Raw genomic sequence first — 15,000 nt, forward strand, 5'->3', positions numbered from 1 at the left:
GATGGAGAGGGAGAGGAGAAGGTACGGAGATGGAGAGGAGAAGGTGAGGAGATGGAGAGGAGAGGAGAGGAGAGGAGAGGAGAGGAGAGGAGAGGAGAGGAGAGGAGAGGGAGAGGGAGAGGGAGAGGAGTACATTAGCACAGGGTGAATTAGAGTACACACTCCCACACAACATGCTGTAGACAGTCGACCCAGGTCTGGGCTTGCTCAGGCACTAGTGCAGTAAATAGTCACGAAAGACAAGAGTCTTTACTTGCTCCTTGAAGGTTGAGAGAGATGACCTAGTCTTTCCCCTGGAATTTTCTTCCACAACTGGGGGACAATGACAGAGTACAATCTTGACTGGGATCGTATAGAGCGAGCAGGAGGCACGGCTAGACAGTTTGTGTTGTTGGGGCATAGCTCTCTGGTAGGAACATACAGCCTTACTATGTCCTTCAGATAAGCGGGCTGTTCTCTACATGTGTCACATCCTCATGCTAATGCCTTGAATGTCAAAGAATGCCCCTCGTCTCACAGTGAACTTTAAACAGCATGACACCCTTTCTATATTCGACCACACACACACACACACACACACACACACACACACACACACACACACACACACACACACACACACACACACACACACACACACACACACACACACACACACACACACACACACACACACACACACACACTTTCTATATTCGAGACGCCTGGTGGTCGGATAATGAGACTAGGACCGGTGGGAATGGAGCTGTATTGCATGACTCGTCTCCATTCTGTAGAATGTGCCGTTCACTTGAATGGAGCTCCACAACGTTCACTCGTCTGATATTCCTCATCCCACTCAAGGCAGTGGCAGCAGGTGTGTAGGCTGGCCCAACAGCAGTGTTTCCCAACCTTTTTTGTCTCTGGACCCCATTTTGCCATCCCAAGTTTCTGGGCACCCCATACACATTTTTTCGCAAAAAAAACCCACGACTGATCTAACATGTAGACTATTATATCTATAGATATTTATGAAACTATCAAACATTTCACTTGAATTCCAAGAGACCCCATATGGGGTCTTGCCCCCATTGTTGAAAAACACTGCCCTACGGTATCTAATCTGCCATGATCTGTTGACCTCACATGTCGCAGGCCTCATCCAACTCGTGACAGTCCCAGGCCTATGTACCATGTAGCAACATACCTATGTACTACGTAGAATGCCTGTGCAGCTGGAGTCTCTGCTGGCCTGCAGTACGTATGTATGCAGCTTGTGGTATGACTTTGTGACCTTGTCACCTCAGTGCAGTAACTACAAAATATTATTTTGTTAAAATTGAGTTAAGACTGCAAATCGTCTTTATGACACCTTCTTCATCTTGTGACAAGGCTTTATGGTCCAAATATGTCCCGTTTTAAAGGTATTGCTTGTCAAATTTGCAGTAACTGCAATATCTAACCTTATATCAAGGTATTTTTTCAGTTTAAATGTTGGCGAAGTTACTGCACTTTGCCTGAGAAGGGCAGACCTATTGACCTTGAGGCGACCTCACCTGTCGCAGGCCTCATCCAGCTCCTGGCAGTCGCAGCAGCATGCCGCCACGTGGCTCCGCCCCCCCTTCCTGTCCACATACTCGCAACAGCAGAGCGGATCGTCCGGCTCTGGTGGTTTATGGACACCGCGCCTCATGACTACTGGACCCTGTGTAGTCCCACCTCCAGTCTACTATCGTCTTCCTCCACCCTGCTCAGGACACCTGAAGGAAGAGGAGAGTAGAGTGGTGAGGAGATATGGCAGCAGAGTGGGTTGTCCAGCTCCGGAGGTTTATGGATACCGCGCCTCATGACTGATTTGTGGGATGAAAGGAGCAGAGTAGAATGAAAATAACATGGTAAATGAACTGCCTTTATATAGCACTTTTCCACTACTTCGTGCACTCAAAGACCTTTACATGTGCGTATGCCTCACACATTTGTTCTCTTGGAATATGCACAGTGAGTGACTTTTGACACTCCTTGACACTTTTTTGAACACTTCATCACTTTTGTTTCTTGGCTGCTCTGTGCCACTTCGCTGAGGAACATGTGATAAATCATTGTTACACTATTATACATAGGCCTACTTATCACCAACCTCAGCTACATATGGTTAATATATGTGGAATGATGTGTGTAATGTCTTCTGTATGTAGGCAGGGCTCTAAATTAACACCAGCCAACTGGCCAAATGCTGGTGAAATTTCAGTTTGACTGGTAGGAAAGACTAACTTACAACCCACTTTGACCCATTAGTGTGTGTGTTGGGGTTAAGCATCTTGCTCAAGGACACATCCGTGGGAGTCAGGCAGAGTGGGGCTTTAACTTGCAACCTTCTGGTTGCCTCACAGGCTCTTCTACCAACTGAGGCTAGGGACACATGCAGATGAAACGAGTGAAGTGAAGAGAGGAGAAATTGGTCACTCAGTACACCTGTGAGAAGGTCAATAAGGTGACTCAGGGCCTGCAAGTGAATAGGAGGTTCTGATGACACCAGAGCTATTGTAGTACTGTCTCATTCAGCGCACCTCATCTGCAAAAAATGCAAAGTGTAGACTCTGGGCACCTGGGCAAGAGATTCTAAAGCTCACACAGCACACTGACTGTGCCAACAGACCAGAAGAGACAAAAAGAGACAATATACACTGTATGGTGAACTACATGCCACACGTGCACATACTGTATGTTACCCCATGCCAGCCTGAATACCACACATGCACATCCTGTATGCCGCCCCCTCCACCTGCCAAAGAAAGACAACCTTGGCCTTCTTGGCAAGGCCTGGCAGAAAGCAGGGGGTTGGTGGGTACTGGTTATGAGGTGATATCAGATGATAAGAATATGGGAGGGGAGAGAGGGCGGGGGGGGGGGGCAGAGAGAGGTGAGTGACAATAAGCTGAGAAAATAAGTTGTGTGTTCATATCATGAACTCGATGCCAGTCATGCCACTCTTTAAATATCAAAGATGACACAAGTTACACAAGTACCCCCTGCACCTGCCGCACACCACCCTGACCTGCTTGGCATGACTTGAAACACAGTACAGAGCAGAGCAGTCCAAAAGTTGTGAATAGGAGAGGGGGAGAAGAGAGGGAGGAGATGGAGGCGAGAGGAGAGGGTAGGAGCACATTTGAGAGGACAGCAGACAAGAGTTGAGGAGAGGGGAGGACAGCAGAGGAGAGGAGAGGGGAGGAGGTTAGAGAGGGGGAGTGTTAAGAGGAGAGGAGAGGCGAGGAGAGGAGAAGCAGAGGACAGGTGATGCCAGAGCAAGCAGAGAACACATCAGCGACCTCTGAGTTATGGCCAGCTGTGGCCTAGTGGTTTAAGAGATGACTGTAGCCTTTTACTTAAAATTACTGTAGGTCGCTTTGGATAATGTGTCAGCTAAGTGTAATATAATGCAATAGGGGGAGAGTTTAGATGACTCTCGGATAACTCCCCTCAGAGAGTCTGTGATGGAGTGACCATCACTAGGGTTGTGTGGGTGTGTTCTGACTGTCACACCAACGAGCCTGGCTCTTTGGTGTAGCGGTCAGAGCCCCAGTTTACTAATCCAGAAGGTCTGGGTTCGAGTCCCGGCTGGGACGCTCTACTCCCCTTCGCTACAAACGGTGTCAGAAGTGGGATGGCTACCGTGAGGCCATTGGAAGCATACCCATTGTGTAAGCAGTAATTCCATGTGAGGGACCCCAGTGATCGGTGAAATATTGATGATGTGGCACACTGGATGGGAGACGCATGATGGGCAGTTGCGTGAGGGACACCATGAGTGTGTGAAGCGCACGGGTGTGATTTCCAAAGGGGAAGGCAGTGTGGTCGAGTGACCATCACTAGGGTTGTGGGTGTGTTCTGACTGTCATGCCAATGAGCCTGGCTCTTTGGTGTAGCTGTCAGAGCCCCAATTTATTACCCCATAAGGTCCGGGTTCGAGTCCCTGCTGGGCAACTCTACTCCCCTTCGCTACAGTCACTGAGGAACTGTCCATAGGATGGATCATATGCCATGATGCATCTATAGCAGGGGTTGCCAAACCCATGACATGCCATGCCATGACAAGGTCCGCTATACTATACCGGTTCATTACAGCCAAGGCCCCCCTAACATGGATTGTGCCACACTATTTTTTTTTCTGTGCACAGCGCCCCCTTTCACAATCATAGTCTAGGTCTGTGAGTAAGGGCCCCACTGGGATAAATAAAAATAACGATGTTCAGACATGCAATAGATTATTATAATGCAGACTAAAAGGTACATTGTTTGGCTTATATTTGGCTTATTTTGGTGTACATCAAAATTCAATTTATTCAATCATTAGTTATTTTGCAATACCTTTTCTTAAAACTTGCTGCCACACCCCCTCGCGGCCCCCAGGTGTCCCCGGCCCCACTTTGAAAACCACTGGTCTATAGGATGGACCGCATGCCATGCATGCCAACCTAAATGCCAGCGGTACAGGCGATATCACATGCCTCACTTCACACATCACCAGTCACATTTACACTGCCCAGTTTAGACATCGCAACACAATTACTCGTGTGTGTGTGTGTGTGTGTGTGTGTAGAGTGGTAGAGTAGAGTACTTTTATTAATCCTGTGGTGTGTGTGTGTTTGTGTGTGTGTGTGTGTGTGTGTGTGTGTGTAGAGTGGTAGAGTAGAGTACTTTTATTAATCCTGTGGTGTGTGTGTGTTTGTGTGTGTGTGTGTGTGTGTGTGGACGACATGGTGTGCGAGTACCCTTTAGTAGCCTAAATAACGCTTGTGTGTCAGGTGAGGTCAGTGTAAACACTTAGGCCTACTACATACATTAGACTACATCGCTTGGGGTAGAGTAAAACACACTACACTGATCAATAACAGCGGAAATGGAGAGCGATAAATAGAATCTCTGTGCGTGCGTGCGTGTGTGTGTCAAGAACTCCGCTCCGCAAAAAGCACAGCTGGACAATTATCTGACCGCGGCGCCTTCTGGTACCGACTGGCTGCTGCTGGTGGTATTGCATGGTGTGTCAGAAGACTGCCCTGCACAGAGGCGAGAGGACTGCAATTCGTTATAGGATGTTACATGGTCATTTATGCTACAATATGCGATGCGGGGTGCCGTTGCGCTCTTTGTCTTCGGGAAGGCAGCAAATAAGAAGGGGGTCTAGTGGTGGTCTGAAGGCGGATGTGCCAACTCAGCCTCGCGCTACTCAGGAAGACTCGCTTTAATCCAACCGATAGCCAAATGGCAAATCTATAAATGTTTGGTCGTCAAGACCAAGGCTTAAACTGTGCAATAAAACACTACCGGACAGGCAGCGATCTAGACTAGCCTACTGCTTCTCTCAGCTGGCAATCGGCGGCACTTGGAGTCACTTCGCCACTCTCAAGTCGCTCGGCACTTTCAGCGCCTGGCGACAAGGAAGTTAGTGATAGGCGACTAGAACTATAGGCTAGAACTACTGGCCATACAGAGTTGAGCGGCATTGGGAAGGTGTACAGTAGCCTACACATGCGCCTGTTGTTGTCACCTAGATCAGTGATCGGAAACGGTGTGTCAGGGACATGGCCGTAGTTACATTTGAGGCTACCGAGGTCCGGACCTCGCCTATCGTGAGAGGTTTTTTTTATTATTATTATTTTAACGGCAAATATGACCAACTGAAACACACAAAAACATCTATAAACCTTTGTGAAGCGTCCTTTGCAAACTGTGTTGTTAACATCCATGTGCTATGTGTTCTAGTTTTGCCTTTGTGTTCTGTTTTTGAGAGTAAACAAGATTGATTAATATCGCAAGTGGTGCGACTCGTGGGAGAGAACGCAACTCAGCCGACATCGCAAGTGTTTGGTCGCGTTCATGACAGAGCATTGCGCAAAGCAAAATTACCATGCTTTCTGGTTGGAAAAATGCATTGAAATGGCAAAGTGTGCGTGTGCAGCCTGCGCAGTAATGTGCCGTCACGAACGCGCCCATTATGAGATCTCCGCTATCAGAAAGCCCGCGCTTGATGAGATCTCCGCTGACAGAAAGCCAACCGTTGTATAGCCTACATAAAGCTCATGCGTAACAAGTAGGCTATGGTGTCTTAAAAAGCCATTTGAGTCATTATTTTAAGAAGGCCGGCTGCTGCATCAGTTGCTGCATAAAGGTAAAAGCAGGATATCCGTGAAAGGTAATTGATTGTAAATTGGAAAGCATGTGATAAACACTGACAGAGGAGGTCACCGGAACATCTTCAGGTGTGGATATTTTCCTGTTAATTTGGACAAGTGCCAAAACTATCGACGTTGCCACGTCTTCGTCAGAGTCAATCGTAGTAGCCTAAAATATCCACACCTGAAGAGGCTCCCGTGACTACTGTGTCTGCATAGCCGTGACGCATCAGATGGCTCAGGAGCGCGGAGGATAGGCTACTTTTCTTTCTCGTTGAAAGACTTTTGTCCTCTGCGCTTGTGAAGAACTATAACAAGTAAATAAAAACAAAACGTTTGATGCGACTCTAGGAAGAAAAAAGTTTACTCCAAAATAGGTGGTTTGCACTACAGAGCTATCCTTGTATCTTTGGAGGAAAACAGCTGAAGTGTAATTTCATTGGGAGAAAAATATGAATGGCTGAGCAACTTGCCATCTGAGGATGTAGCTTATTGTGCAACTTCAGGGTCAAGCTTTAGTTTCCTTACAAAGGGCTTTACTGACTGGGAGGATGCTGTTTATAATAAAAGAGGCATGATACCAAAGCATAGCCATTCAAAGGGAATAGGCTGAGTTGGCTGAAAACTACAACATATTTATTATTATACATGTCTACATATTTACTATTTCACATTAGGCCTATACATTCATAGAGGAGGGCCCTATATATAAGCCTGTGTAGCCCATATTTATTTATTTTATGAATTCATTTTTAATTTATATTTTATATTAATAATAAAATTTCGGCGCGCGCTTTGCGCGCGCATCATGGACCTCGGCTACTTCACATGGCTGGCTACGGCCATGGTCAGGGAACGTGCCAATGCATAATTCAATGAAACGCGCAGTCTGGGGATCACAGGCAGTCAATAAAACGTTGCAATTGGCACCGAAACTGACAGTTGACAGGCATAGATAGGCGTAGGCCTACTGAATGTGAAGGTGATAGACTTGTTTTGACAGCAAGGACGACTTTAATTTAAAGCTTTGGACAAGCAGAGCTGAACGAGATCTGTCGCCAGAAGGAATATCCATTCCATTCCGTCGCCCTGTGCAAGCCGCGCGGGCGCCTGTTCCGGATGTTTCTATGAAGTCGGACTAGCTGTAAATCACCCAGGTTTAGAAACGTTCTGAAAGTTGATAGCCTACCAACTTCTTTGCGGTTTAAACATTAAACTGTCGTTTCACATGCTAACTTGTACGAACATAGCCAGATTATATTAAGTAGATTTACATTTGTACACCCGGAATCAGTCGCTTCCTCGTTGCTTTCAGGGAAGTCGGCACAAGGGAATAGAACACCGGGCAAGCCTAATGAGTCTGACGTTATGGGCACATTTATAAGCTATCCGTTAATGTGACTTCTGTTAATCACCAATTAACGCATGCAACATACCCGCACATCAGCCACTCCGTGAGGTTCTCAGTCGGTTGAATTGCGCACCTTTAGTGAAACTGAGGTTCGGTCTGCCTGTTGTACTCATCCAGTCGCATTCCTCTTTCTTTCTGCATTTTCTCCAGAATTGCGAGCAATTATAGCAGCCTATGTTGACGACACTTCACCTGAGCAGAGCATGGTGGTCACCTAATTTGATAGTTTAAAGTTTGAAGCAGCGCGGCCGTCTCGTCTGGTTGAGCTGTAGCTCGTGTTTTAAAGTCTGGCTGCTGCCTGTTCTGTGTACCAAGTAAAGGCGCTCAGGGTTAGCAGACGCTTCCTCCAGTAACCTGACGTCAACACTAACCCTTTCCTCTCCCTCGCCAACTTCTCTGAACTCCTCTACAGAAAAACATAGGCGTGGCCTTGGCTATACCGTCTCACAGCTGCAACGATGTGTAGGGTGGAAGGCATAACATACAACAACTGCTACATTATTTTCCCCTCTAGTAGGCAGGCCTAGGCCTAAAGGTGTCACAGTCAGGATCTTCCACGCGGAAAACACACATCATCATCATTTAGCCCAGACCTATCCGTCTAGCTCATCACATTTGTTCGCTATTTTTGGAAATCTATTTCTACACCACATATAAATTCTAAGTGAAACTCAGTGTCAGAGTGTCATGGGCTATCAGAGAGACACTCCGTATGCGTATGGTCCCCACTCCCCAGATGTTAACGGTGCGTGGTGGTCAGAACTGGAGTGCCACTCTCCTCCCCCACAACGGCACCAGTGGCCCAGCACCCCACTTACTGTCCAGGCTTTACCGGGCCCAGGCCCAGGCGTCCAATTGAAGCCCAAGCTGGGTCTGCACATTATATTTCTTATTTAAAATGTATACTTTAAGCTAGTGTATTTTAAAAAAAAATGTCTTGGGGGACAAACCCCCAAACCCATAAGAATGAGGCCTTTCTAAGCCCACAAATCATCTTAGGAGAGGGGGCCTTGCTTGTTGTCATATGCTGTCTCAGATGGTGCACTTGTGCACTATGTTTTAGTGCGTAATAAATACACCAGCAATAATCACACCCAGAACTGAACTCATAACCTGTAATAACTCTGAAGCTTTAACCCTTTCAGGTATGAATTATTGAACAACTGAGCTGGACAGTCCATTTAGAAGAATCTTATTTAGGCTACACAGATCCTCTGAGTGTATGGTAAATCGTCCGTACATGTCCATCAGATATTCAGGATTTTGATAAATAATAAAGTGGACGATGACACAAATGTGCTTGAGGTTTGTTAATCATGTTTGAATATGTTACCGCTTGAGAAGGCTGCAGTGAATAATTGATTAGGCCTACTTAGTGTGCATTAATCACATTAACAATAGTAGCAAACAGTAGTAAAACAATACAGTGTATAAAGAAAAACAGCCATGAAATGACCACCATGTTTTAATACCCTTTAATAATCACATTCATTTAAAAACAAAATCTACATCAAATCTTTACAGTTTATTAAGAAGATAAAGGCAACCGTCCAACTTGGGAAATAGAATCTTTTCCGCTGGTCGTAAAGTCCATCCCAAGACAGATATACCCACATACCACACCAATGCCAGCAATACCAGTATAACCTGACATCAATACCAGTGCGGTGTCAAAAATGGCGCACTTGTGCACTTAAGGGACTATGTTCCAGTGGGTAGGGCACCCACACTGCAAATTCAAACTTTCCCTTGACATGATACAATTTGTATGCATGCTACTAGACACCTAAATTTTCTTTGGGATTAATAAATGTTACTCTACTCTACTACTATACACTAAAGACCTGTGTGTACTATGCACTAAACGTCAGTGCACTGACTGACACATGTGCACCATTTGAGACACTGCACAGTGCACCCAAACCAAACCCTGCCCCACTGGTATGCAGGACCTGGGGTTTAACAGTTACCAGACCGATTAACAAGAACACTTTACTTTACTCGCAGTATGAAAAACTATTGTGTCATAATCATCCCTTTGTAGTCCATAATAATTATATATAAGCTTAAGTGTCGTTACATACACCGCGTTCCACATTATTACGCAAATGACATTTTTTGCCGTTTTCCCAAATAATCAATAGAAATGACAGTCGTCATATTTTTCAAGTCATCAGCCATTAGAGTACCATTTTAAACGTTTTTGAATGAACCTTCCAATGACATCGGTATTTTTTAAAATAATAAAAAACTTAAAATGCCCAAAATGCTCTGTTCCAATTAATTACGCAAAACAGTTTTGTAGTGTTGTAATCCAAATTTCTTTCTTTTTTTCCCATTTACATCAAAACAGTTGGCATTTGGTACCTTCAATACATTTCAATGTTCAAAACTTTGCTATAAGCTGTAACTGGAATGCTGCATTTAATATTGAAGTGATGGAATTGCATGGTAGTTATGGAAGCCCACATATCCTTGCTGCTTTGATCTCAGCTGTTTTTGTTTGTTTGGTCGGGTGACCCACACTTCACTCTTCAATATACCCGTAGATTTCCATGCCACGTTTAGGTGCTTTGGAGATGATGACATTCTAACTCACCAGACATAACATCCCATTCATTTTCAATGGGGTTTTATGTCTGGTGAGTTAAAATGTCGATACCACCAAAGCACCTAAACGTGGCATGGAAATCTATGGGTATATTGAAGAGTGAAGTGTGGGTCACCAGACCAAACAAACAAAAACAGTTGAGAGCAAAGCATCAAGGATATCTGGGCTTCCATAACTCCCATGAAATGTCCTGCCATTGACTTCAATGTTAAAGGCAGCATTCCAGTTACTAAGACAAAGAGGTTATCATCAAGTATTGAACATTGAAATGTAATTTAGAAGGTACAAAAATCCAACTGTGTTGATGTAAATGGGAAACAAAGAAAGAAATTTGGATTACAACACTACAAAACTACTTTGCGTAATAATGTGGAACAGAGCATTTTAAGTTTTTTATTACTTAAAAAATACCGTTATCATTGGAAGGTTCATTCAAAAACGTTTTAATTGTACTCTAATGGCGAATGACTTGAAAATTATGACGACTGTCATTTGCATTGATTATTTGGGGAAACAGCGAAAAATGTCAGTTGCATAATAATGTGGAACGTGGTGTAGTCATTTTGCAGTTCTGTTTACCCAAATTGTAGCCTACAAGTCTGCTGATGACTACCAGTTTAATTTTCCAAACCCAAGATATGAAAATGTATGAAAAGTAGGAAACTACCATGTATGGTCATACCTTTAATAGATAAACATTCAAAAGGTGAAAAAAGTTATTTTTCCCACAAAAAAAGTAAAACTAAAAATATTTTATACAATTCCATCTGAGTGGTCCCTGAGATGATGCTGGTAGTGGATACCACAGACCTACATTAAACTAGACTGGAAGTGGGTCTCGTGATTGTCGGATTTGCGATCGCCATCTTACCACAGACTCGCGTAGAACGTTATGTCGTCATGCTCGTGTTGTTACTATACCATAGCGTCTTCAGGAAAAAAGCTGGTAGAAGCAGTCGCCCGTTTAAAAATACAGGCAATGTAAACAATCTCCTGACCTTAACTTTAAGTAAAGTAACAAATAAATTGTCTACGCATATGCATGACAATCCAATATGAAACTGCAAAACTGCATAAGCTGCAAGCAAAACAGTGTCTGAGTTTCTGGGTATTGAGGTTAATTATTTTTCTTGAGTGATAATGTACATGTAATGACTTGTGAAAATCTTACTGGAAATTATTGAAATCCGCTTTGATAACTTTGTTTCACAGTTTGAAATCGTATGCATTTCAATGGCCCACAGCAAAGATAGTTTGGGGTAGGATGGTGCTGCCGAGTCAGATTTTCTGCTACTGCTTAGAAATGCCCACTTCCAGTCTAGTTTAATATTGGTCTGTGGTGGATACGCGTGATGCTGTTAGCATAGTTAGCATGACGCTGTTTGGATTTGGGTTAATGCCACAGTTATATTAACTGTAGGCCTACATACACAACTCATTAATCATAAAATAAACATCACGTTATTACATAGGTAAATATATTAAGATTACTAAGACATGAAGGTTAAAATATAAAAAACAGCACAAATTAAAATAAAATGGCATTATACCAACATGTGCAAAAATGTCATACTGTCACAGCTGAAGATCATAGTGTCACAGCTGAGATCATAGGGTCGTTTGCATCACAGCTTAAGTGCACTTTGATACGGGGGAAATAAATGGTGCTTCAGCACAGCGGGTGAGGCACTCAGCTCAGCTCGTAAACATGTTTTAAAACATCAAAATGCAGCAATGGTATCGATATAGAAATGTATCGATAAGTAGATATACGAGCACAACCGAAAGAAACATTCATATGCGTGTCACAACCCAGAAATCCAAAAATCAAATGGAGAGCTTCATGAGTAGCGCTCAAATGCATCACAGGAAGACAAATGAGAGGAAAAGGACCTCACAAGGGACTCACATGGCTCAACAGTGTAAGTTGAGTCCTCAATGACCCAAGCAGAGCCCTCACTGTGATTTAGTGTCTGCAATTACCAAAACAACAAACTGAGGAAAACATCACAACTTCCTGCTTATCTGTTTCCATTCACTCCCTGTACACTCCTGGGTACAGAGAGAGAGAGAGAGAGAGAGAGAGAGAGAGAGAGAGAGAGAGAGAGAGAGAGAGAGAGAGAGAGAGAGAGAGAGAGAGAGAGAGAGAGAGAGAGAGAGAGAGAAAGAGAGAGAGAGAACAGAAATCTTCAGCCACCTGACACCTGATTGGGAGGGAGGGAGGCGGGGGAATAAGAACGCCCAGAGACAGTCATTACAGTGACCTATACCTCTGAGGAGACATCTCTATAGCAATGTTTCCTGAGTCTGTGTCTCCATAGCGATGCTTCCTGTGTGCTTGCATCATGATAGCCAGGTGAATCCTCAGAGAGAGCTATGGCAGAGATGCAGAGAAAGCACACAAGCTACCAACACCCCAACCCTCTAGGACAAAGGGGGGAGGGTCATAGCATATTGTGACAATTTTACGCTCTACACATGGCAGTAGGGGCGGGGGCGAAGGAGCACATTATGGGGGTGGGGGGGGTGTGTATGTGATGTCATACACATCGCCACGGGAACGCTAGCAGGGGCTGCAGGTGCCAGATCACAGGACATTGAGTCATGGCTAAAAAAGGGAGATGTCAGATAGGGCATCTTAGCAGTGTAGCCCTGCTGTCGTAGTAGTGTAGTGTGTAGAACATTGCTGTGTATCCTGCTCCAGATGATACCATTTCAAAGGAGGAGGGGAAGTACCGTATGTCAACATGGGGATGGGGAGGAGGTCATAGGTGAGTAGAGGTCCTGTTATAAAGGGGTCATAGGTCAAAGGTGAGTAGTGGTCCTGTTGTAGAGGTGTCAAAGGTGAAAGGTGAGTAGTGGTCCTGTTGTAGAGGTGTCAAATGTCAAAGGTGAGTATTGGTCCTGTTGTGTACCTGGAAGTTCCTCTGCAACACCACCAGAGAGGTCCGCAGCTACAGGAGACAGTAAATACAACACAGTCAATACAACACAATACAAAACACAACACACAATACAACACAGCACAGCCAACACAAAATACAATGCTCAAAACAGCACATGCCTGTCTTGTATGCCATATGTCTACATCACACCACACAATATACACTATAGCACGATCAGAGCAGAGAGAATTAACAAGACTGCACTTCTAATACTGCACTTACTCACACACAGAGAACCTCAGGACATACAATACATACAAACTCAGCCTCAAGACACACAATATCACCCCAGCAAGAAGCAAGAGATGAAACAAACACCATAGCGCAACAGGAGACGAAACAAACACCACAGTGCAGGCAGGTAGATATCTACTGGGCTAGGTAAGCTTACCTGTTCTCTAACAGGTTAGTAGAGTTACCTGTGTGTGTCTGTGTGTGTGTCTGTGTGTGTGTGTGTGTGTGTGTCTGTGTGTGTGTCTGTGTGTGTGTCTGTGTGTGTGTCTGTGTGTGTGTCTGTGTGTGTGTGTGTGTGTGTTTTCTAGCAGGTTAAAAGAGTCTTGAGGAACTGAGCGCAGTGTGTGCAACACATGTTTTGTTACCTGTTCCAGTAAGTTTATAGAGTCTTGCAGTACTGAGCGCAGTAGGTGCATGTCCTCATGTGCACGGTGGACGGTTGCCTGCCGAGGACCCAGGTCTGGACCCACACTGTAGCAATATATTATAATTATAATGCATAATATAATAATATAAACATATACGTATACTGTACATACAATATAGACCCAGGACTGGACCAATGCTATATAGAAATATTATATAATAATAATTATATTATAAAACACTGCACAGTTCCATGCAAGTGTTTCCGGTGAAAACGACGATGGTGGCAACTTTTCAAGATCGTCTCATTGAGAATGTTCGAAATTACAACCATTGGTGCCATTATACTTCCCCGTTCCACTTTGATAAAGGAGTGTGCAAATGAAGGAGCAGTGGTAGGATCGTCTCCTTCTCTGGGGAGTCCTTTTTGTTTTGTTTTCCAAATTTCTGCATAGCAATGCTGCTGCTCTCTCTCTGCCCCCTGGATGATACTGCCAGTATTGTGCATGTTGATCTACCGCTTTTAAAGCAAGTAACGGAAAGTGCAGTCGGTTACTCGCTGTGGCATGCGGTATTTCAGGCTCGTGGCAAGCTTATCGAGGGCCTTATCGAGGGTCATGTTTGTCATTCCATTAATGATGCTTTAACAATTAAAATTCTGTTATGTGATGGACATTGTCAATAACAATACAGTATTACAATGGTTTCCGATTGCCTGCCAATTCTTTAAAACCCAGGTTTTGATTAAAACAAAAACATCTCCACTCTAAGAGAAGACACTTATGACCTGCCAATGGCTATCAGTCTGACAGCCTGTGACAGCTTGTATGGTAGGTGGGTGGGTTTAGCATGATGTCATGTAGAGGGAGGGCAGGGTCTACGTCTGGTTCTCACCTGGCCTCAGCTCTCTCCCTCATGCGGTGCTTGGTGCTCAGGTACATGCGATGAGCCACATCCTCCATGGCCCACAGCTTGAAGAACAGGCCCAGATTCAACACCGTCAGCACTAGCAGACTACAGCGCGCGCACACACACACACACGCACAATTAAAAAGAGTCTGGCAATGCAAATTCTACTGTCAGCTAACAATGATCATTATCGGCCAACTGGTCCCAGATGGTAGCTGCTCGCTTGGAACTAGCAGTAACATCACCAGACTACGAGAATGGCTATAAGCACAGGGGAAAGGTAAACCTCTTCAAAATTATTCAACTACAGGGGAGGTGTTAAATGAACCTCTTTCCAGAAATGTTAAAGTATTGCTTTAATGAAGTGTGTGT

At 44.5% G+C, this 15,000-nt stretch overlaps 2 protein-coding genes across 3 annotated transcripts in view; both read right to left on the reverse strand.

Annotated features, from left to right (window-relative positions):
• Positions 1–7,879, reverse strand: part of zdhhc23b (zinc finger DHHC-type palmitoyltransferase 23b) — a 14,210-nt gene extending 6,331 nt beyond the window's left edge. The window contains exons 1-2 of one of the 2 annotated variants that reach the window (XM_063206270.1): positions 7,637–7,879; positions 1,536–1,739 (exon numbers count right to left, since the gene is read on the reverse strand). In XM_063206270.1, the coding sequence (XP_063062340.1) occupies positions 1,536–1,672 (137 nt within the window). In that variant the 5' untranslated portion in view covers positions 1,673–1,739; positions 7,637–7,879. Of the gene's footprint in view, positions 1–1,535; positions 1,740–7,588 lie in introns of both variants that reach the window. The other variant, XM_063206269.1, reaches the window with a different exon arrangement.
• Positions 7,880–12,714: 4,835 nt separating this feature from the next.
• The window catches only part of gramd1c (GRAM domain containing 1c), a 40,388-nt gene continuing 38,102 nt past the window's right edge, over positions 12,715–15,000 (reverse strand). The window contains exons 17-19 of the mRNA XM_063207474.1: positions 14,614–14,733; positions 13,719–13,824; positions 12,715–13,128 (exon numbers count right to left, since the gene is read on the reverse strand). Of these exons, the coding sequence (XP_063063544.1) occupies positions 13,060–13,128; positions 13,719–13,824; positions 14,614–14,733 (295 nt within the window). The 3' untranslated portion in view covers positions 12,715–13,059. The remainder of the gene's footprint in view (positions 13,129–13,718; positions 13,825–14,613; positions 14,734–15,000) is intronic.

This window comes from Engraulis encrasicolus, chromosome 9, assembly GCF_034702125.1.
Source record: "Engraulis encrasicolus isolate BLACKSEA-1 chromosome 9, IST_EnEncr_1.0, whole genome shotgun sequence".
In the NCBI taxonomy this organism is placed as follows: Eukaryota; Metazoa; Chordata; class Actinopteri; order Clupeiformes; family Engraulidae; genus Engraulis; species Engraulis encrasicolus.